Below are 20736 nucleotides of genomic sequence, written 5' to 3'. Positions count from 1 at the left end.
CGGCTTTGGAGATACCAAGTTCTTGGGGTTTTCTGCCTTCCTCCCTAGCGATCCTTTTCAGTCTCCTTTGCTGGATCCTCTGCCCTTAGCAGCCCCTACATGCTGGAGTCCTCAGGACTCAGTCTCAGCACCCCTCTCTGACGACTGCTTCCTCCACATGATCTCTTCTAGTCCCAAGGCTTTAAATGCCTACTTTACTCTGATTATGCTCAAATCTCTATCTCCAGCCCTAACTACTCACGAGAGACCTAGACTCATAAATCAAAGCACCGTATTTGACGTCTCCATTTGAAATCTAATGGGAATCTCAAACAACATGTCCCAAACCAAACTCTATTTCTTCCACACACCTGCTGTTCCCCTGCTTTCCAGTCTAATAGCAACACGATTCATTCCGTTGCTTGGGCCAGAGATCTAGGGGTCAGCTGCGTATTTCTTATTAGGCACCCTTCTTCCCCACTCAAACCATTAGAAAATCCTCTTGTTTCTATTTTCAAAATGTAGCCTCATCGGAACCGCTTCTCCCAACTCTACTAGTCCAAGACACCATCTTCTCTTGCTTAGACCAAGAGTTTCCAAATTAGGCACATAACACCCAGGGAGAACATAAGATGACCAATGAGGTGCAAAAAAAAATTAGAACCTCTATTTATTTTTACTACTTATGTCATTCTTTAAGTTTTTTAGATTTTGTATATGTTTTAAAATTGTATGAGTTATATTCATTTTGTAGTACATTGTGGTAGAAGTATCTGTTGTTCCCCAATAACCAATCTCTCCTTTTCACTCTGGGAAGAGAACCCCTGTGTTTTAACTGGGCACATGGCCAGCAAAAGATGGCACTTCTCAGCCCCCCTCAGCTAGGTGTGGCCATGAACTCAGACTGGTCAAGGGGGTGTGAATGGAAGTGATGCATGCCACACTTGATCTTTAAAGGGGAGGACCAGGCTCCATCCCTCTCCTTCTCCCCTCCCACTTGCTATGGAGCAATTAGAGATGCGAGCCCCTGTTTGACTCCAGAGAGCACAATTTATAAGCTATAAGCATTTCAGTATGTATTTCCGAAAGATAAGGATTCTTTGTAAAACATAACCATGGCATCATCAGACTTAAAATATTGTGTTCAACATCATCAAACATGGGATCACTGTTTAAATCGCTCCTGTTTTTCACTCTTTTCTGTTTGAATCAGGACCTAATAAGGTCCATACATTGCAATTAATTGATATGTTTCTTAAATTTCCTTAAACTTTAAGTCCCCCCATCACCTCTCTTTTTCCTCCCCTTATAATTTATTTATTGAAGAAACTTGATCTTCAGTCCTATAAAATCTTCCACAGTCTGTACTTTCATTTAACATGGTATGGTTCTCACTAGCCAATTCCTGTGAATCAGTCCAAAAACATTTTTTTAATTTGATTTATTTTGAGATATATAATATAAAGAGTCAGGATGGTGTCATGGAAAAAAACTCCAGAAATCGGAAGACTTAAATTTCGATTCTATTTCCATTACTTAAGTGACCTAAATAAATATTAAAAAAAAAAAAAGAAAAATATTTATTCACAGAATCACCCTACCCCAGCCCAAGGAGACTCACATTTTTTATCTGCCCTAGAATCCTGTTCATACCTCACAATTGTGATATTATCCTGAAATACAGTATTTACTATTTTCATCTCTTATGCTTTAGTGAACCACTTTCAAATTACTGATCCGTCTGTTTATAAACTGGAGGTATAATGTATAAAACAGATAAGAAGAATTGTAAATTACAAATATACATGATACTTAAGCAACATAAAAAGACCATAGCCGAGACAGACTGTCATGCTATTAACCAAGCGTTAGCCTAGACAAACGTATTGAATGCACTTTTTTGAAAATAATTAATTAATTAATTAGGCTGTGCGGGGTCTTAGTTGCGGCACACAGGATCTTCGTTGCCGCATGTGGGATCTTTTAGTTGCGGCATGAGGGCTCTTAGTTGCGGTATGCGGGCTCTTAGTTGTAGCATCATGTATGTGGGATCTAGTTCCCTGACCAGGGATCGAACCTGGGGCCCCTGCATTGGGAGCTTGGTGTCTTAACCACTGGACCACCAGGGAAGTCCCTGAAGGCACCTTCCTGTTGCACGTGTGCAACCTTGAAGAACACAATGGTGATGAAGAATATTAGGAAGCAGTATTGTGAATAATTAAGAGCATGGGCTCTGAAGCCAGATGGCCTGATTTCAAAACCAGGCTCTACCACTTACTGGCTGTTGACCTTGGACAAGCAACTTAAACTCCTAACTATGTCTTGGTTTCTCCTCATGAAATAAGGATAATTACTAGATTGCGTGGGGATGGAATTAATTAACATATGTATTAGAATGGTACTTGACACAGAAAGTACTAAAAAATATTAGCTTTATATCTGTAATAAAGTGTCTGTGAAAACTGTAACTCAATTTAAGTTTCAAATTTATGAAGTGTATGTTAGTTACTGCATCTGTGGTATGAAATTCATGAACCACTACTTGTATGTAGGTCCATGAACCCCACTTGTATATAGGATCTCTACCATGACACATGCAGTCACTTACCACTTGGGACACAGGTTGACAAAATGATTGACGCTGTCCTTCTGAATAACGGATTGCTAATGATACACTGAATTTCCTGTGAAAGATCACCTTCCTTCGTAACATACGCTTCAGATGGTTTTGAGCCACTCTGACACTGTATTGTTGAAGGACAGTCCCAGGAGTACTGTATGAGTTCTAGATGGGTGTCGTAAGCTTCCAGGATCATGCACTGGAGTGTAATGTTCCCGTCAGTCAATGTGCAAGATAGTGCTGGTGATGGAAGAGACTCTGGGAAAAAAAAAAGTAATGTTTAGTACAGAAAAGAGTAATATTTAGACTCCTCATCTGCAAATTCAGAAAGAGCTTCCAGGGACTTCCCTGGTGGCACAGTGGTTAAGAATCTACCTGCCAATGCAGGGGACATGGGTTCAATCCCTGGTCCGGGAAGATCCCACATGCCACGGAGAAACTGAGCCCGTGTGCCACAACTACTGAGCCTGCACGCCACAACTACTGAAGCCCACACACCTAGAGCCTGTGCTCTGCAATAAGCGAAGCCACTGCAATGAGAAGCCCGTGCACCACAATGAAGACTAGCCCCCGCTTGCTACAACTAGAGAAAGCCCGTGCGCAGCAACGAAGACCCAACACAGCCAAAAATTTAAAAAAAAAAAAAAAAAAAGAGCGAGCTCCCAATTTCCTTATGAGCTTGAAAAGACGAGCAGTCCACCCCCTTGAGCACCAAGGGGAGAGAATTCTCTCTTCTTCTGAGTCAGATCTATCTGCTCAAATTCAGCATAGATACAGGCGCCAAATCCCTTATCCTCAATTCTGAAATCCAGAGAGTTCTGAAAGCCAAAAGATTTTTCACAAATATTTATTACCATGTTTTACTAAAAATATTTACATGCTTGAGTAAGCGGCTCTCCATAACTAAGTGAAGTGCTTCTTAACACACACAGAGGAAACAGTTTCTATCTATTGCCTTTCTAAAATCCGAAGAAGGCTGAATTCCAAAGCACACCTGACTCAAAGGATTTTGCAAAAGGTCCTGAGGAGCTGTACTGTGGGCTGGTCCCGCCCTGAGGTAGAGGAGGGCATGGCACTTGTCACAGCGCTGTCGGTCTAGAGGCCTCACCCCCACGTTTATTCTGGAAGCACCTCCTGCTGGCTAAGGCAGCTGGAGTTGCAAGGATGGATAAGACAAAAGTCATGACACGCCACTATCACCCTCTAAATTTAACCTCAAAGCCAATCGGCTCACCCCATTAGTCAGTGGTTTATTTATTAATTCATATACCTTCTTGCATCTCTCCTTTCTACCAAAAACTAATCATAAGAGATTTGAGAAACATGTAAAAATATATGGAAGATACAAAAATTGGTCATGGTAGCATTTGGATAATAAAATTTCAATACCTTGCAAACATCTACTAAAAAGCGAATTAAAGTTCATCAAGATGATGCGATACTATGCTGTCATTTAAAATATTTTCTAAGACAAAGGAACACAAGCTCCACTTAATAATCTAAAAAATAAATATGTTCAACTCATCTTGCCTCCCTCTTCTCCTCCTGAATTCTTTCTGGCTCAGTTAAATAACACACCCAGCCTGTCTTGTTAGACCTGAGTCACACGCGACTTCCCTTTCTGCTTGGCGTTTCCTCAAGTTTTAGGTTTAATCTAGCTCACATAATTCATTATATGCTGCCTTGAAGTTGTGTTCTTTAGTTAAAAGAACTCTGAGACACACACACATACACACACACGTGTGTATTCACTGCAGACTACCTGCTATCAGTAAGCAGGGTGACGAGTGGTGAGTCATGGCAGAGGCAGGCACCAACAAAGCTTGCCTTCAAGGGAAAAGGGATAAGGAAGGGGAGGGGACACTTGGAAGGCCCAGAAGCCATGCTTCATGATTTGGCCAAGAACAGGTCCTGAGCAGAAATGACTGCTGAGCCCAGGGCTCAAGTAGCAACTTGGAGCCTCTTCTAATAATCACTTCAGAATCCCATGGTCTACTGGAAAACCACAGATAATCCTAACCATGATCATTCAAAATCACATTTGTACTCAGCCTTAAAAGAAAGGAAATTCAGACACATGCTACAACATGGATGAACCTTGAAGATGTTATGCTAAGTGAAATAAGCCAGTCACGAAAGAATAAATCTTACACGATTCCACTGACAGGAGGTTCTTACAGTAGCCAGATTCTTAGAGACAGAAAATAGAATGGTGGTTGCCAGGGAACTGGGGGAGGGGGGAATGGGGAGTTCGTGTTTAATGGGTACAGAGTTTCAGTTTGGAAGATGAAAAGTTCACCTGGTCTGTTACAGATTCTAGTTTATTGATCTAGTTCAGCCAATGTCCCGCTGCCCATGACGGGACCTAGTTCAGCCAAAGTCTCGCTGCCCACGACGGGACTTACCACAGCTATAATCTAACAAATATTAGTTACATCTGTGCCTTAAGCAACTGGCAAGAAATGTGCCTACTTCATCCCTAAGACAACTTATTCAACTTATAATTAATGAGTTCAGCTCGCTATTCTGTAAGAAATGAGAATTTCTTATACATATCTGATGACATTTGTATATTTCCATAAACTTTAATAAAAAGTCATACGCCAGTCCAGACCTTTTAAGGATAGAGCAGTTAATTCTATTTACATGAACATTACCAGCCTCCGTGCAATAAAGGTTATCAGAGGATGGGCAAGGACTGTTAAACGCTGATGGTGGAAATTTTTAAGGGGACTTTGAGGGAAGGAGGAAAGCCAGATGTTCACTTACACATAAGGACGTAGATGCTCTGAACCTAGAGGTGCCAGGAAATCCCCCTGTCTAAAATATCCTTTCTGAAAGGGTCTGGTGTCTCCGGAAGATTACTGAGTCTTATTATTTTAGTCTTAACATACCCTCACGGAAGTATGACTTCCTCATTTCTAAAAAAAAAAAAAAAAAAAAAAAAAGTATGACTAATCGTTTTGACATTCAGGTATGTATTTTTATAACCAAAATCTAAATCTTATTAACTCTTTCTTGGAAGTGTCTTCTGATTCTTTCCTTTCCAAACATCTACTACTAACACCTCTGTCTACCTGGATGAGCACAGTACCTTCCAACCTGGCGTCTCCTTTTTCTAATCCACCGTAAATACCTCCCATCTGATTAACCTTCCAGAAATATATTTCATCAAGGCACTTCTCTGCTCCAGTATCAGATACAGTGGCTCTCCACTCCCACAGGCTAAAACCCAGATTCCGAAACCAGAACTTGAAGTCAACACATTAACGGCCAATATCACTCATTGCCTCCTGATTGAAACTCGCCTCCCCTGCACCTTGCTCCTCTGCAGGCCTTTGCTGAGCTTCCTAAGGACTATCCAGTTAGTCTAACTACCAAAATCAAGCACCTTTGTTGAGTCACCATGGAATTTTTAAAATTAAATTATTTTTAAATTATTACTTTTAAACATTTCATCAAGTTTTAAAAAGAAAAACTTAAATGTTTCGAATTCAGTTTTACAAACTCTATAAAGGGGTTCGTAAAATGCATTCTATTCTAATTTAAATTCTGAATCAATCTTTTTGTTTGCTTGCCCTACAACTGCCAAATCTCCAGCTTGCAGGTTTTAAGGATTTTGCTGCTTTAAAGGCATTGATTGATCCTTCTAACAGGATGCCTGCACACCTTAACAAGCTTCACTTATCTAAAAGGAGTTCATCATCTCCTGGACAAACCAGTCACCCAGTCTGAGAGCCCCCCCCCATTACTGTAAATTGCGCATCCCACCTCCCAATCATCCAGATCAATTGCTTCCATATCTGCTGAGTGCCCATTACCTATTCAAATCCTTTGCTGGGCTCTGGGGGTACAATGGTGAACAACAGAGAAATTCTCTCTTCCTCCCACTGTCTCTGATACTGGGTAGTTGAACCGGTGAGTGACAGCTATTCATCCAGCTATATCCTGTTCCATTGAGACCACATCAAACAGCTCAGACTTGAACTGCTATATTGCACTCTGCCTCTTCTCCATCCCCTGGAAACCATCTTACACAGTTTGCCACCAGTTGGATCTTCCTAAAACACCCTTTAACGTAGAGGAAGTAGGCCTAGAACTATACCCACATCTTGGATAAAACAAGTGAAACTGTGATGCAGCAGAGGGGACAGATGGGTACAGGTTGAGTTGTGCTGGGTGGCGGCACAGAAAAGGCAGCTATGAGGCAAAAGCATTACTAGGACATCTGAGAAAAGCAAGGGGAGGTCACAGGGGCCGGATCGCATATAGCCTTGTAGGCCACTGTAAAGATTTTAGCTGTAACTCAGAGTCAGATGGGGCCACTAGAAAGTTCTAAGCAGAGGAGTGATGTGATCTGACTTCTGTTTTAAGAAGACCACTCTGGGGACTTCCCTGATGGCACAGTGGTTAAGAATCTGCCTGCCAATGCAGGGGACGTGGGTTCGATCCCTGGTCTGGGAAGATCCCACATGCCATGGAGCAACTAAGTCCGTGCGCCACAACTACTGAGCCTGCGCTCTAGAGCCTGCGAGCCACAACTACTGAGGCCGCGTGCCACAACTACTGAAGCCCGTGCACCTAGAGCCAGCGCTCCTCAACAAGAGAAGCCACTGCAATGAGAAGCTTGCGCACTGCAATGAAGAGGGGCCCCCGCTCGCTGCAACTAGAGAAAGCCTGTGCGCAGCAGCGAAGACCCAACACAGCCAAAAAATACATATAAATAAATAAATTTAAAAAAAAAATAAATTAAATAAAATTTTAAAAAAAAGACGACCACTCTGGCTTCTGTGTTTAAAATTAAACTGTAGAGGGGCAAGGGTAGAAGCTGGGAGACCAATTAGCAGGCTATTGCAATCCTCCAGGTGAGAATGAAGCAGTCCTGGATCAGACCAGAGGACGTGATGAGAGGTGGTCAGATTCTGGTTATATTTTGAAGGCAGAACCAACAAAATTTTCTGGTGGCGTGACTATGGTGTTCAAGAGAAAGAGAGGTGTCAAGGATGATACCAAGGTTTCAGCTTGAGCAACTTCAAGGATGGAGCTGCCATTAACCAAGAGGGGGAAGATTTGGGGAGGAACAGGTTTTGAGGGAAAGGTCATGAGCTCACCTCTGGACATGTGAGATTTGAGAGGCCACTTAGATATCTGAGTGGAGACAGAGTAGGCAGTCAGATAAACACCTAAGGAGCTCAGTGAAGGTCTGGGCTAGAGCTCTAAATCTATGCATTATCAGCACTGAATGCTATTTAAAGCCCTGACATGTGATAAGCCCACCCACCCTGGTGTGAATGCAGGCAGAGAAGGGAAGAGGTCCAAGGCTTAAGCCTTGAAGTCACCAATGTTAAGAGCTTGGGGGAGGGACTTCCCTGGTGGCGCAGTGGTTAGGAGTCCGCCTGCCAATGCAGGGGACACGGGCTCAACCCCCGGTCTGGGAAGATCCCACATGCCGCGGAACAACTAAGCCTGTGCGTCACAACTATGGAGCCTGAGCTCTAGAGCCCGCACGCCACAACTACTGAGCCCACGTGCCACAACTACTGAAGCCTGCGCGCCCTAGAGCCCGCGAGCCACAACTACTGAGCCCGCGTGCCACAACTACTGAAGCCCGTGCGCCTAGAGCCCATGCGCCTAGAGCCCATGCTCTGCAACAAGAGAAGCCACCGCAATGAAAAGCCCACGCACCGCAAGGAAGAGTAGCCCCCGCTCACAGCAACTAGAGGAAGCCTGCGCGCAGCAATGAAGACCTAACGCGGCCAAAAATAAATTTAAAAAAAAGGAGGTTGGGGGATGCAAGAGGATAAGGGAACGAACCAGCAAAGGAAACTGAGAAGGAACTGTTAGTGAGTTGAAAGGAAACTAGAGTCGGGTGGTGCCTAGATGCTAGGTGAAGGAGATGTTTCACAGAGGAGGGAGTGATTAGCTGTTTCAAAAACTTCTGAGAGAAAGATGTGGATGGAGAATGAGTCACTGGATTTATTCATGAGGAAGTCATGAGGAGTTTGGGTACAGCAGTGGGGATGAAAGCCTGTTTGGAGTAGGTTAAAAGTGAATAGGAGAAAGGGGGTACATAGACAGCTCTTCGAGTAGATTCTCTATAAACTGAAGGCAGAAAGTGGGTGGTAGGTGGAGGAGGAGAGGGGTCAGAAGAGGGCTTGCAATGATGGTACAGATAATCGCTTATTTGTATGCTGATGGGAATGAGCCATTATCTCATGGAGGAAATTACTGTAAGGAGAGAGTGGGTAGAATTATAGAAGTGACATCCCTGAGTATAATGAGAGGAGGTGGGATCCAGGGCACAAGTAGAGGGTTTGGCTCCAGATGAGAACTCAGCAAGCTGAAAATAAGAACTGCCAAACAGGAATGGTAGAGAACAGGGTATATAGGGTCAGGCACAGGTAAGCAGATAGGCTGGTGGTGAGAGTTTGTAGAAGTTCTCTTCTGGTTGCTTGTTTTCCTCAGTGAAACAAGAAGCAAAGCCTTCAGTTGAGGAGTGGGTCTGGAGAAGGAGGTGTTCAAGGTTTGAGGACAGGAAAGGTAACTGCTGGGAGTGGGTGAGTGAAGACACTAGGAACATATTGGGTTTAGTTGCAGTAAATAATCAGAATTTTAAAGTGTGGGACTCTGCAAGGTGATGTGCTTTTCTGCAGCTACAAGGCGTGAGCAGAGAACATTGGATTGAACCTGGCTGGCCTGGGCTCGTCCATTCAAAGTTCAATCATTGAGCATGACCAATCAGAAAAGGAGCAATGAAGCTATGTGTGTCTGCAACAGAGTGAGCCCAGGGAGTGAGCACGGCACTGGGGCTGCAGAAGGAGGGCAGGGAGGACATCAGTGGGGGAAGGACTGTCAGAGTTGGCAGAGCAGAGGAACTGAGCTTCCAGTCGAGGAAGTGGAACTGAGATACTGAGATGATGGAGGGAATGGAATCACTGGTGAAGACAAGTTCTAGATTAGCTGTGGGGAGAGGTAAGACAGAGTGAAGGAGAAGATCATTACAGGAGAGGAGAGCAAGGACTAAGAAGTCAGGATACTAGAAAGAACTTCTATTTAAATATTCCAAGCACCAAGAATTATGACAGCAGGAACATCAGAAACAGTGAAAAGGAACCAGGCACTAAAATAACAAGGAAATATTGGGGTGATGTTCTTAGCAGCACTATTTACAATAGCCACGACATGGAAACATTGTAAGTGTCCATCAACAGATGAAAGGGTAAAGAAGATGTGGTATATATAAATGGACTATTATTCAGCCATAAAAAAAAAGTGAGAAAATCCTACCATTTGTGACAATATAGATAGACCCTGAAGGCATTATGCTAAGTGAAATAAATCAGACTGAGAATGCAAATACTGTATGATCTCTAAAAAGAGAGAAATCTCTAGAAATCTTTTTAGAGTTAGTGGAATCTAAAAAGAAAAAAACCAAGCTCATAGAAAAAGAGATCTGACTTGTGGTTACCAGAGGTGGAGGGTGGGAGGAAGGGGATTTGGAGGAAAGTGGTCAAAAGGTATAAACTTCCAGTTATAAAACATATAAATACTAGGGATACAATGTGCCACATGATGACTACAGCTAACACTGCTGTATGGTATGTAGGTAAGTTGTTAAGAGAGAAGATACTACGAGTTCTCATCACAGGAAGAACATTTTTTTCCTTTTTTGCTTTCTTTTCTTTTTATGGTATCTATATGAGAAGACGGATGTTAGCTGAACCTACTGTGGTAATCATTTCACAATGCCTGTAAATCAAACCACCATGCTGTATGCCTTCAACTTGTACAGTGATGGATGTCAATTATTTCTCAATAAAACTGGGGAAAAAAAGAAACATTAAAGTGTACCCATCAGCCTCTGGATGACTGCAACAAGGAAAGTGCTTTAGAGATGAGGGAAGGAGAATAACCTGGAAACATCAGCGAGAAGCACAGGGGAACCTGTATCCTATCCTTAGTTCCAGTTTAAAGTGATAGAGGAGGAAAAAAAAAAATCCCATCTCCTGTGTGAGCTGCAAGGGGAAGCAGGAACTCTAATTTATAGAGCACCAACTATCCATGGTTCAGAGTTCTGAGCTCATTGATGCCACTACATCCCTTTCCAGAACATTCCCAGCAAGACAAGGGATGCTGCTGCCAGCAGCTCTGCCCAACTTGTGCTGTTCTCCTGACCTCAGTCACATCCTCTCCTCACCAAGAGGATGACAAGGGAGCTGAAAGTGGCTCCTGTGTACTGGAAAGAGAGGAAAACCCTGACAACAGGTGATGACTAATTTTTATTTCTCATAAACCAATGATTAGTATTAGTCTCTTAAAATAGTTAGAAATCTTCCATTTGAACAAACCAATTTATGGGATACTCACCGATCACTTTGAGGGTGAACTTGCTGTTATTTCTAACACTTGGGGATTCAATTCCGTACTCATCTTCGTCTGATCGTGTTAACTTGAAGATTGTGAGGTTACCCGACACAATGTCTAATTTAACTCTATCTTTAAAAGATAGAAAAGCTCTGACTTCAGATTGGTCATCCCATTCTACAACTTTATCCTTTCCTCTTTTCCACACGATCTCCTTAAAGGGTTTAAAACTTGATGCGTATAAAGTTACATTCTTGTTCACAGCTCCATATATTACTTGGGAATCACAGCTAATGAAATCTAGGAGGAAAAAAAAGAAATTGGTTAGGGAAAATAACATGACTTGATCAAAAGCAGAAAATTATCTTCCAAGATGCCTTGTGGGGGGAAAATGATTAAATTTAGTGGTAAAAATTATTCGTCAGCTACTTTTTGTACTAAGCTGATAAACTGCTGATAAAAAGTATAGGAAGGAGAACATGCTTGACCCTGTAAGAGTTTATTCTTTAATAGGGAACTGGGGCCCACATAAATCCAAGAAACGGATTCAACATTTATGGAGCACCAACTACGTGCCAGGTACTGTGGGCAATGCTGGGAATATGGCGGCAAACAAGACAGGTGTCACTCCAGGCCCTCAAGGGAGGAGACACTGAGCAGGCAAGGAGAGCCACCCAGGCAAAGGCCTTTCCTAGGAAATCATGCTGAAACTGACACAGGACAGCAAACCACCAGAAGGTAAGAGGAGTCTGCAAGCTGACAGCTGGGTGAGGAGGGGGAGGAGAGATGGCCAAGCAGACAGAGGAGGAAGCGCCTCTGAGGAGGCAGGCCTTGAATCAGGAAGGCGCTTGGTGTGTCTGAGGAAATAAAAGCAGTCCCAAAAGGCTCGAAGGAAGAGAGCAAGGGGGGAACGGGTGGGGAATGAAGCTGGAGAGGCAGGCAGGGGCCAGACCACAGGGTCTGTGAGTGAGGGGCTGGGCCATGTCCGGTAAGATATGCTAAGCGTTTGGAATTTATCCTAATGGCAAGGGAAGGTCACGGACAGGTTTTAAACAGAAGACCGGCATGACATAATTTAAGTTTCAGTAGGTTGACTTTGTCTGCAGGGTGGACACTGGTCGACAGGGTAAGGATGGAGGGCAGAGAAAACCCAGAAGAGCAGTCAGTGCGGTAGCAGTGAAAGAAGGCTGGACCGGGAGACCAGACCAGGGTGCTGGCAGTGGGGATGGATACGTGGACAGACTCTACATCTGAGAGGGAAATGAACAGGATTTAGTGATTGGATGAGAGGAGTTAATGGTGACTGCCAGGCCTCTTTCTTGGCTGACTGAGGTGCCATTAACTGAAATCAGAATGACCAGGAAGGAAGTCAGGGAGTGTGATGAAGATTAAGGTCTCAAGACCTGGGTGCGGTGGCGTGTTGGAACCAACTGTTAGCCTCTCTGCTGGACTCTGTTCAGTGAAGCCTGGACAGCTTGGAGTGCACCACAGTGGGAGTGTTTATAGCAGAGAAACTGACTCATGCTTCAAATCAGAACCTCCCACCTCCTCCACACCAATCCAGTTGTTAAACATTTACTATTACTATTAGATTGGGATATTCTTGATACCCCAAAATGGGCTTCAATGCATCTTGCTCCAGACTTGACTTTCTTGTTAAGAGAGAAGAGCAGCTGTTAGGGGAAAGACATTAAAGAGAAATTAAAACTTGATTGATTGAAGTTTTTGCCTAGAAGCAATCAGGGTAATTGACAGAGCACAGGAAAAATCAAAAATATTAAATAGACCAATTGCAGGCAATTGTGTCCAGTAATTTCAAATAAGAAGCAAATACACCCCATTTGTCTATGTGCAAGGATTTTTAGAACCCACCTCCCTTAATCAAGGGAGGCTGCCTGCAATATACCAGCATCCTTCTGTGGCTTTCCTGACCATGCACTATTTCTCCCAATCAACCAGAGCCCATGAAAAGACATGAAAAGGAATAAGATTTGAGGGGTGAGTGTCTATCCACATACAACAGTGGCGGCTCGAAATGTCTTGTAAATGAATACATGAATGAACGGATGAGAGTAAGTAGGGTGGTGGAGGAAGAGAAGAGGTCTCAGTTGAACTGCCCCTCCCTGGCTGCATAAAGCTGGCTTCTGTCTTTCCCAGGGGAAGGTGATGTTTCCTGGGCTTGAGAACAGGAAGAAGAAAAGTCTGGAATGGAGCTAACGGTGGAAAAAGGGGGAGACCAGTTCAGAAAAAATCATAGTCATTTTGAGCTAGAAGAAACTCCAGCAATTAGTCAGTCAAATTACCCCCATTTCACAGGTGAAAGGACAGGGCACCAAGAAAAATGGAAGAAGATGTTACTGAATGCTTACCCTCTGCCAGTTACGTGTTCACGTACTTGTGTCCCTTTTTAATCCTCTCCACATCCCTGTGCAGTGGTGTTGCTAACTCCATTTCTCAGATGAGGAAACAGGCCCCGGGAGACATATCAATTGCTCAAGGTCACTCAGCAAGTTTATGGTAGCTGAGGGACCAGAATAGACCTGACACGGCCCAGCCCCTCACTCACAGACCCTGTGGTCTGGTCCCTGCCTGCCTCTCCAGCCTCATTCCCCACCCGTTCCCCCCTTTGAGCCTTTTGGAACTGCTTTGAGCCTTCTCTTCCTTTGAGCCTTTTGGAACTGCTTTTATTTCCTCAGACACGCCAAGCGCCTTCCTGATTCAGGACCTGCCTCCTCAGAGGCGCTTCCTCCTCTGTCTGCTTGGCCATCTCTTCTCCCCCTCCTCACCCAGACGTCAGCTGACTGACGGATGCTAAGCATAAGCGGCCTGTAAGACATCTGCGTGGAGCTGTCCAGGAGGCTGCAGGGTCCACAGGTCTGGGGGTTCCCAGGGGAAGATACAGATTTGGGATTCATCACATTTTTAGATGCTATGTCTACCATTTCCTTCCTACAGTAAAGCCTTTTCTGTTGCACCTCCAAGACTGATCCTAAGGTAAGTTACCAATATGACTGTTTCCAATGAAAAAGAATAGGAGAAAGGAGAGTGAGTTTTTTCCCAAGGTCACACACCCTGAACAAATGAAAGAATGAGCAAACAAACAGCAGCTAAGGAAAGGAGTCAGCAGTGAGTTGGTTACTTTGCTGATAACAGTGAATGGTCAGAAAAGGGACCACAGGGATGCTACCTTACCATGCCAGAGGGCAGAATGAAAAGGGCCCCGACTTTCCAGGCAGATGCGCCCAGGGTGAACCTTCAAAAGTTCTCGCCACACTAGGTTTCCTCAGCCTAAAAAACAAATCATAATGCCTACCACAAAAGACTGTTTTGAGGTTTGAATAAGACTGAGAGTCTTTACACAATGGCTGAAATGAAGTAGGCTTTCAACAGGGTTTTCCCTCTTTTGCTTTCAATGATTCAGGCGGTCACCATCAATGCATTCACTGTAGGTGACCTTGGCTGTGTGAGAATTGGGCATAGAGTGAGTTTTTGCTGTTTCAAAGTAGAGAGAGATAGAGGTAGGGGGAAAATGTATCAGTGATTGCCTAAACAGATATTCTGTGCTAGACAGAATTTTTTTAACTGTTAGAGGTTTATTTGCTTTGAAGAATACTGAATGATCTTTTCTTTTGAAAGATATGAGGGTACCTAATACCTATATGTACTGTGTTCACTTCCAATTTCAAAGACTCTTGCAGTCTTACAAAACATCATCATTATACCCAGTTTTGATAGTTCTTCTCACAGGGCTTGAAGTCCGAAGTGGAACTCAAATATTTTGCAGACAAAGTGACCTGATTTTTCATTTAGAAAATATGGTAACCGTAACTATTGGGTTAATGAAATGGGACCTCCCCCAACTCCCAGCCACAAATTCCTCTGCGCATTTTCACTTGGGTCCTGGGATTTTTGTTTTTAATATTTATTTATTTATTTGGCTGCGTTGAGTCTTAGTTACAGCACGCAGGATCTTTCATTGCAGCGCGCAGGCTCTGTTATGGCATGTGGGCTCTAGAGCACGCAGGCTCAGTAGTTGCAGCGCACAGACTCTCTAGTTGTGGCATGCGGGCTCCAGAGTGCGCGAGCTCAGTAGTTGCAGCACGTGGGCTTTCTAGTTGTGGCGCGCGATCTCTAGAGCACGCAGGCTTAGCTGCCCCGCGGCATGTGGGATCTTAGTTCCCCGACCGGAGATCAAACCCGCGTCCCCTGCATTGGAAGGTGAATTCTTATCCACTGGACCACCAGGGAAGTCCCGGGTCCTGGGATTTAGATTGACTGCTATTTTTAGTTTATTTAATCAAACATTTATATAGCACTTACTATCTACTAGGCAGTTGGAAGAACGCTACAAATATGTATTCAGCAAATCCTCTCAAAAACCATATCAGGACTTCCCTGGTGGCGCAGTGGTTAAGAATCCGCCTGCCAATGCAGGGGACACAGGTTTGAGCCCTGGTCCGGGAAGATCCCACACGCTGCGGAGCAACTAAGCCCATGCACCACAACTACTTAGCCCGTGCTCTAGAGCCCGTGAGCCACAACTACTGAGCCCGCGTGCCACAACTACTGAAGACTGTGCTCCTAGAGCCCATGCTCCGCAACAAGAGAAGCCACCACAATGAGAAGCCCGTGCACCACAACGAAGAGTAGCCCCCACTGGCTGCAAATAGAGAAAGCCTGTGCGCAGCAACAAAGACACAACACAGCCAAAAAATAAATAAATAAATAGATAGATGGATAGACAGACAGAAAAAAAAAACTAAAAAAAAAAAAAATATATCAAGCAGCTGTTATTTTTAACCCTATTTTGCAGATGAGGAAACTGAGACACACAAATATTAACTGACTAGCTAATTAAGTAGTGAAACTGCTTTCGAACCCAGACAGTCTGACTTTTAACCATTGCTTCTTATTTGGCTAGCTATGTGGTATATGGCTATTAAAGACAGTGACGTGATACAGGCTATGTCAGAATGCAATTTCTAGAACGTATGGGAATAGCAGATGTTGGGAATGAGAAAGTCAAACCATTCTAGTCGGGAGTCAAGCACACCTCTGAAACCTAGAAGTGAAGCATAAGCTCAGTGGTCACCAAATCACTGAATGTCAGGGCTGGACAGGTCCTCAGAGGACCCTGGCCTGCCCCACACCCATCCTCATATACATGAGGAAACTGAGACGATTTGATTGAGCAAGATACCGATGAACCCAAATGTCCAAAATGTTACATGGGAACCCAAATTTAAACCTAAGTTTCATAATGTTGTTGTTTTTTTAAAATAATTTTAGATGTTCAATGGGAAATGAGACAGGGTTTCATAATTAAAGACCAAGAGAAACTAAGTTGAAAGTAAGGTCTAAGAGTTTGCACTTCTCATGTGTGATGGCAAGTAATATGTGACATGTGAAAAAGTAAGAGAGGGTAAGGGGACAAAAGAGACTCGAATGCAGGAAGGAAGAAAAGCTGGAGCGGGGTGTGTGGGGAGAAAACAAGGGGCAAACAAAGAAGTAATAAGGACACAAAATCACAGGAGCAGCTGAGAAGCCTGTGAGAACTAGCAAATGAAGCCCTGAGATAGAGACCAGCCATTCAGCCAACAGAGGCGCCATAGACGGGCCAGGTGTGACCCAAAAGGGAGCAGTGGAGACTGCAGCTCTAGTGAGGTTGGCTCGCCTAGGGAGAGGCTCCTCAGCTCCTACCCACGTGGACACGTGGAAATTGCCAGATCTTCTAAGTTTCCAAGAAATGCTGGACGTTCAAATTTTATGTGAACACAAAAATCAAATTTTATGGAATTAGATGGCAATTAATTCCAATCTGAGCGGAGGGGTATCCCCTAGTCAGGCCAGCCCCATGAGGACAAAGACAGGGCTGTTCTCCATCTTCGCTGCATCCCCACTGCCCGGCACATGAAGGACATTCCATAAATATTTGTTGAGTGAATTAACTAAACTGATTTAAATACAACTTAAATGTAGTCTAAAAGGCAGGGCTTCCTGACAGAATTACAATATTTGATAGTCACCCCAAACCCTGAGCTTTGCAATACCTCAAATCGCTGTGGAACCTGGTTGACGGACCACGACTCAGCAAGGAGAGGTGGAGACGTTTAACTGAAGCTGCAGAATAAATGGCCTGGGACCCCTCGTATGCAGTCAGAAGAGAACTCTTTCCTCCCCACTGCCTGCCTCCAGAACCAAAGCAAGACTGGAGGGTCTGCTGGCTCCCCACTCCCCGTCCCCTTCAGGTTTAGCTAGGTTTCACCTACCACATGTTGTGGGCTTCAGGGCACTGCACCAGATAAGCTTACACCCACTCAGGATATCAGCCCTTCATCAATGTTAACACCCTGTCTGAGGTTTGAGGAGATGCAATTTTTTCACTGATGCCATTGCCGAGAGACGAGCTAACCACTCTTCTGGGATTTGGAGGAAAGGTTTTTCTGGAGTTTTTTCTTAGAAATGAACAATGCGATTTAAAAATACTTCCTTCTCTTCCTAAAATTTCTTCAAGGTTCCACATGGCTGCAGATTTTAGCAGTTAAGGCAAAAATTCATTTGATGAAAAGAAAAAAAAAAATCCCCTGAGTTTCAGTACCCAAATACGTAAATCTTGGTATTTCCCCCTGTGTGTATGACACCATAACAACAATTCGGTTAAAGATTCATTCAAGCTGGGAGACAGGAGGGCCTTGGGCATTTTTGTACCCGAGTGAACAGCTGGATTTCTCCTGCAGACAGGGGCTTGTGACCATGACCTTGTTCCTCTCACTTCAGCATCACAGCACACTTCCAGCTGACACCCACTTGGGGTACTGGAGTGGTGGCAGCCTGGGAAACTAAGTCTCTGGAGACACAAACACACATGCTCACAGTACAGAGAGCAGCCACTCTCCTCACACGTCTACGTCAGTGCTGGTGTCAAACAATCTGTCCCATTAAGTCTACAAACATTCTGTTTGTCAGCCCCCATGTCCCAGTTTTGGCATACGAAATATGCTCACCAGGTACATGGATAATCAAAAGAAGAGCACAGTCTTCACTCAAGGAAGTTTAGTGTAGCTCGTTTCTTTAACCTAGCTCTTAATAAATCCAATCCAAATGAGCCCTAGGCCAACTCAGCCTCAATAATAATATTCAACAACAGCGACGGCAGCAGCACACTTCCTGAAGGCTCACTATGTGCCAGGCACTTGTTCCAAGAGATAGATAGATGGATGGATGGATAGATAGATGGATAGGCTCATTTATTCCTCAACTTAACTCTGTGAGGTAGGTCTTATTATTCATTTATTCACTCACCAAATATTTGTTGACTACCTGCTATGTCCCAGGCACTGTACTGAGCAGTTAGGATACAACACTAAACAAATCAGACAGAATCCTGCCCTCTTGGAGTTTACATTATTGGTGACGGTGGGGACGGAGGGCAGGGAGGAACACATTAAATGGAAAAGTTAAGTATCACAGGTGATGTTAAGTGCTATTGAGAAAAATAAAGCAATGTATTGGGGAGGAGGATTAATAATGAGAAGGGAGGTTGCCATTATATGTGAGGTGGTCACAGCTGGCAATGTGAGCAGGGCCCAGAAAAAACGAGGGAGTGAGCTTGAGCATATGGGGAAGAGCATTCAAAGAGTGAGAACCACTAAGTTACAGCTGAGGAAACTGGGGCTCAAAGGGGTTCTGAAGCTGACCGTGGTCACTCAGCAGGTCCAGGGCAGAGCTGGTGTCCAGACACAGGTGGCCCGCTCCAAAGCCTGCACTGTCAGCCACAGTGTGAGATGCCTGGTCCTTCCTTGTCAATTCCACCTGCATCCGGTCCCAGTCAGTGATTTCTGTTTCCATGAGTGCTAAGGGCAGAAATCTGCTGGTCTCAGATATGCCACCATGGCTTCCCTGTCTTCATCTATTTCAGACTGAAACTGCAGCCCCCTGACTCCCAACAGACAATAAACCCCCTGGTCCCCCAATCCCAGAAACTCCACAGAACTCGCCTCACATATGCTCTCAGTTGTCAAGCTATTCCTTGTCTCCTGGATGAGTGCATCCAGAATTAAGATGTTTGTTCTTTAAATCAACTTCCTTTTGAACTTCCCTGTTTCCTGTCATGCTAAAATACTTGCCTTTTTAACCCCTTATTCTTGCACTCAAAAATCCTTCTTTCACAAGACATTTCCCTCTCCATCTGTGCAGTCCGATTCAGTAGCCACTAGCCAATGCGGCTCGTGAGCCCATGCCACGTGGTTAGTCCAAATTGAGATGTGTTGTTAGTATAAGATACACACCAGACTTTGAAGATCAAGTATGAAAAGGGGAATGTAAAATCTCTCATTAACATTTTCTATATCCACTACATGTTGAAATGAAACTACTGTGGGTATATTAGGTTAAATAAAATATATTATTAAAATTAATTTTACCTGTTTCATATTATATTTCTATTTAACAGCACTACTCTGGCCGGCTCTTTCAAGATACCCACATCACATCACGTTCAAAAGCCACATTTGCCTTTGACTGTTCTTGTCTTAGATAGGATATATCTGAGACCTACAGCATGCTTTGGAGAATAAGGTTCTTACTAGAGCTATTTAATACTCTGCAAGTCTTTTTAAATCTATTCTCCAAAGTCTGATTAAAGGTATTTCAATATGCTATTGATCATTTCATTAAAAATTTCTTTATAATCCCCATTATTTTCTAGTTACTCAGTTCACAGTTGAGAAACTCTATTACAACTAATTTATGATGACATAGCCTTATTAGTTTCTTATTAATATGAATTTCTTATTATTTTCTGAATGTGTACAGTAAACTTCTTTTTTCTAGTTTTTAACTGTTACATGGGAAAAACATTCAGAAACTACAGACCAGAGAGGCTGATGGAAATTCAGACACTGTTCTTAACAGACATTCAGGGGAACATTATGAAAAGTGAAAGTCACTAGGAACCAAAACAGGTTCATTTCCTCAGAACAAGCCTATCAAAATAATTCGGTTCCCTGAGATGGATACTTGCTAAACAGAATAGATCAAGGTCACAAAGGATAGAACTCTGAACTAATAACTTTCAAATGGGGGCAGGGAGCAGACATGATTTCTTACAGTGATTCTGGGCAAGAGGTCCCCTCACTTTCACTGGTTTCATTTTGAGCCCCAGAGTCCTTGGGCTAAGAGCTCATCAGCACAGGCACGAGCAGCATTGAGAAGGAGAAGGCCAATGCGCACAAGGGAAAGGGACTGAAAACAAGAAAACAAAGAGGCCAAAGGAGAGAATCCCATGCCCATAAAGTTGCTAAAAGACATTTTCCTTTGAGTCTGGTAGATGGGCACTGAAACTTATCTCCAAGGAGGAACTGCTAAAATGTTTTCCACACTTTTGGGGGGACGGTATCACTATTTTAGTCACACTTCATATTAAAACTTGTCTGAGCAAATAGAAAAGGCTGTATCCAGGTTTCACCTTCAATCCTGAGGTGGAAGCTTTTATCTGTGACTGCAGAATCTAAGGTGCTGTGTGCCCTTAAGTAAAAACTTCAAAAAGCCTTCTGTACTCAAGAGAAAACAACATGAGAAGAACTCAAAAGACAGAAAACTCATGCAAGCAAGGGCTGATGCATGCTAGCAAACTTTCTGCTTTTAAACAGAGAAAGCAATGCCTACCATCAAAGCCTATATGAATTAAAAAACATTACAGTGAGACATGCTGGGACCCAGCCCCACCCCCCAGCAGGCCAGCAGCTTCCACACCAGGCGGGGCCTGGCAGCCA

At 43.7% G+C, this 20736-nt stretch overlaps 1 protein-coding gene and 1 non-coding gene across 2 annotated transcripts in view; both read right to left on the bottom strand.

Moving 5' to 3' along the window:
- CD58 (CD58 molecule) overlaps positions 1-20736 on the bottom strand; it is a 44333-nt gene that overhangs the window by 11225 nt on the left and 12372 nt on the right. The window contains exons 4-5 of the mRNA XM_061183859.1: positions 10967-11263; positions 2588-2857 (exon numbers count right to left, since the gene is read on the bottom strand). Of these exons, the coding sequence (XP_061039842.1) occupies positions 2588-2857; positions 10967-11263 (567 nt within the window). The remainder of the gene's footprint in view (positions 1-2587; positions 2858-10966; positions 11264-20736) is intronic.
- TRNAW-CCA (transfer RNA tryptophan (anticodon CCA)) lies at positions 2036-2108 on the bottom strand. The gene has a single exon. It is a non-coding gene; the product is annotated as a tRNA-Trp (tRNA).

The sequence above is a fragment of the Eubalaena glacialis genome, chromosome 3 (assembly GCF_028564815.1).
Source record: "Eubalaena glacialis isolate mEubGla1 chromosome 3, mEubGla1.1.hap2.+ XY, whole genome shotgun sequence".
Classification (NCBI taxonomy): Eukaryota; Metazoa; Chordata; class Mammalia; order Artiodactyla; family Balaenidae; genus Eubalaena; species Eubalaena glacialis.
The sequence above is the reverse complement of the archived record's forward strand: the minus strand, read 5'-3'. Positions and strand labels throughout refer to the sequence as shown.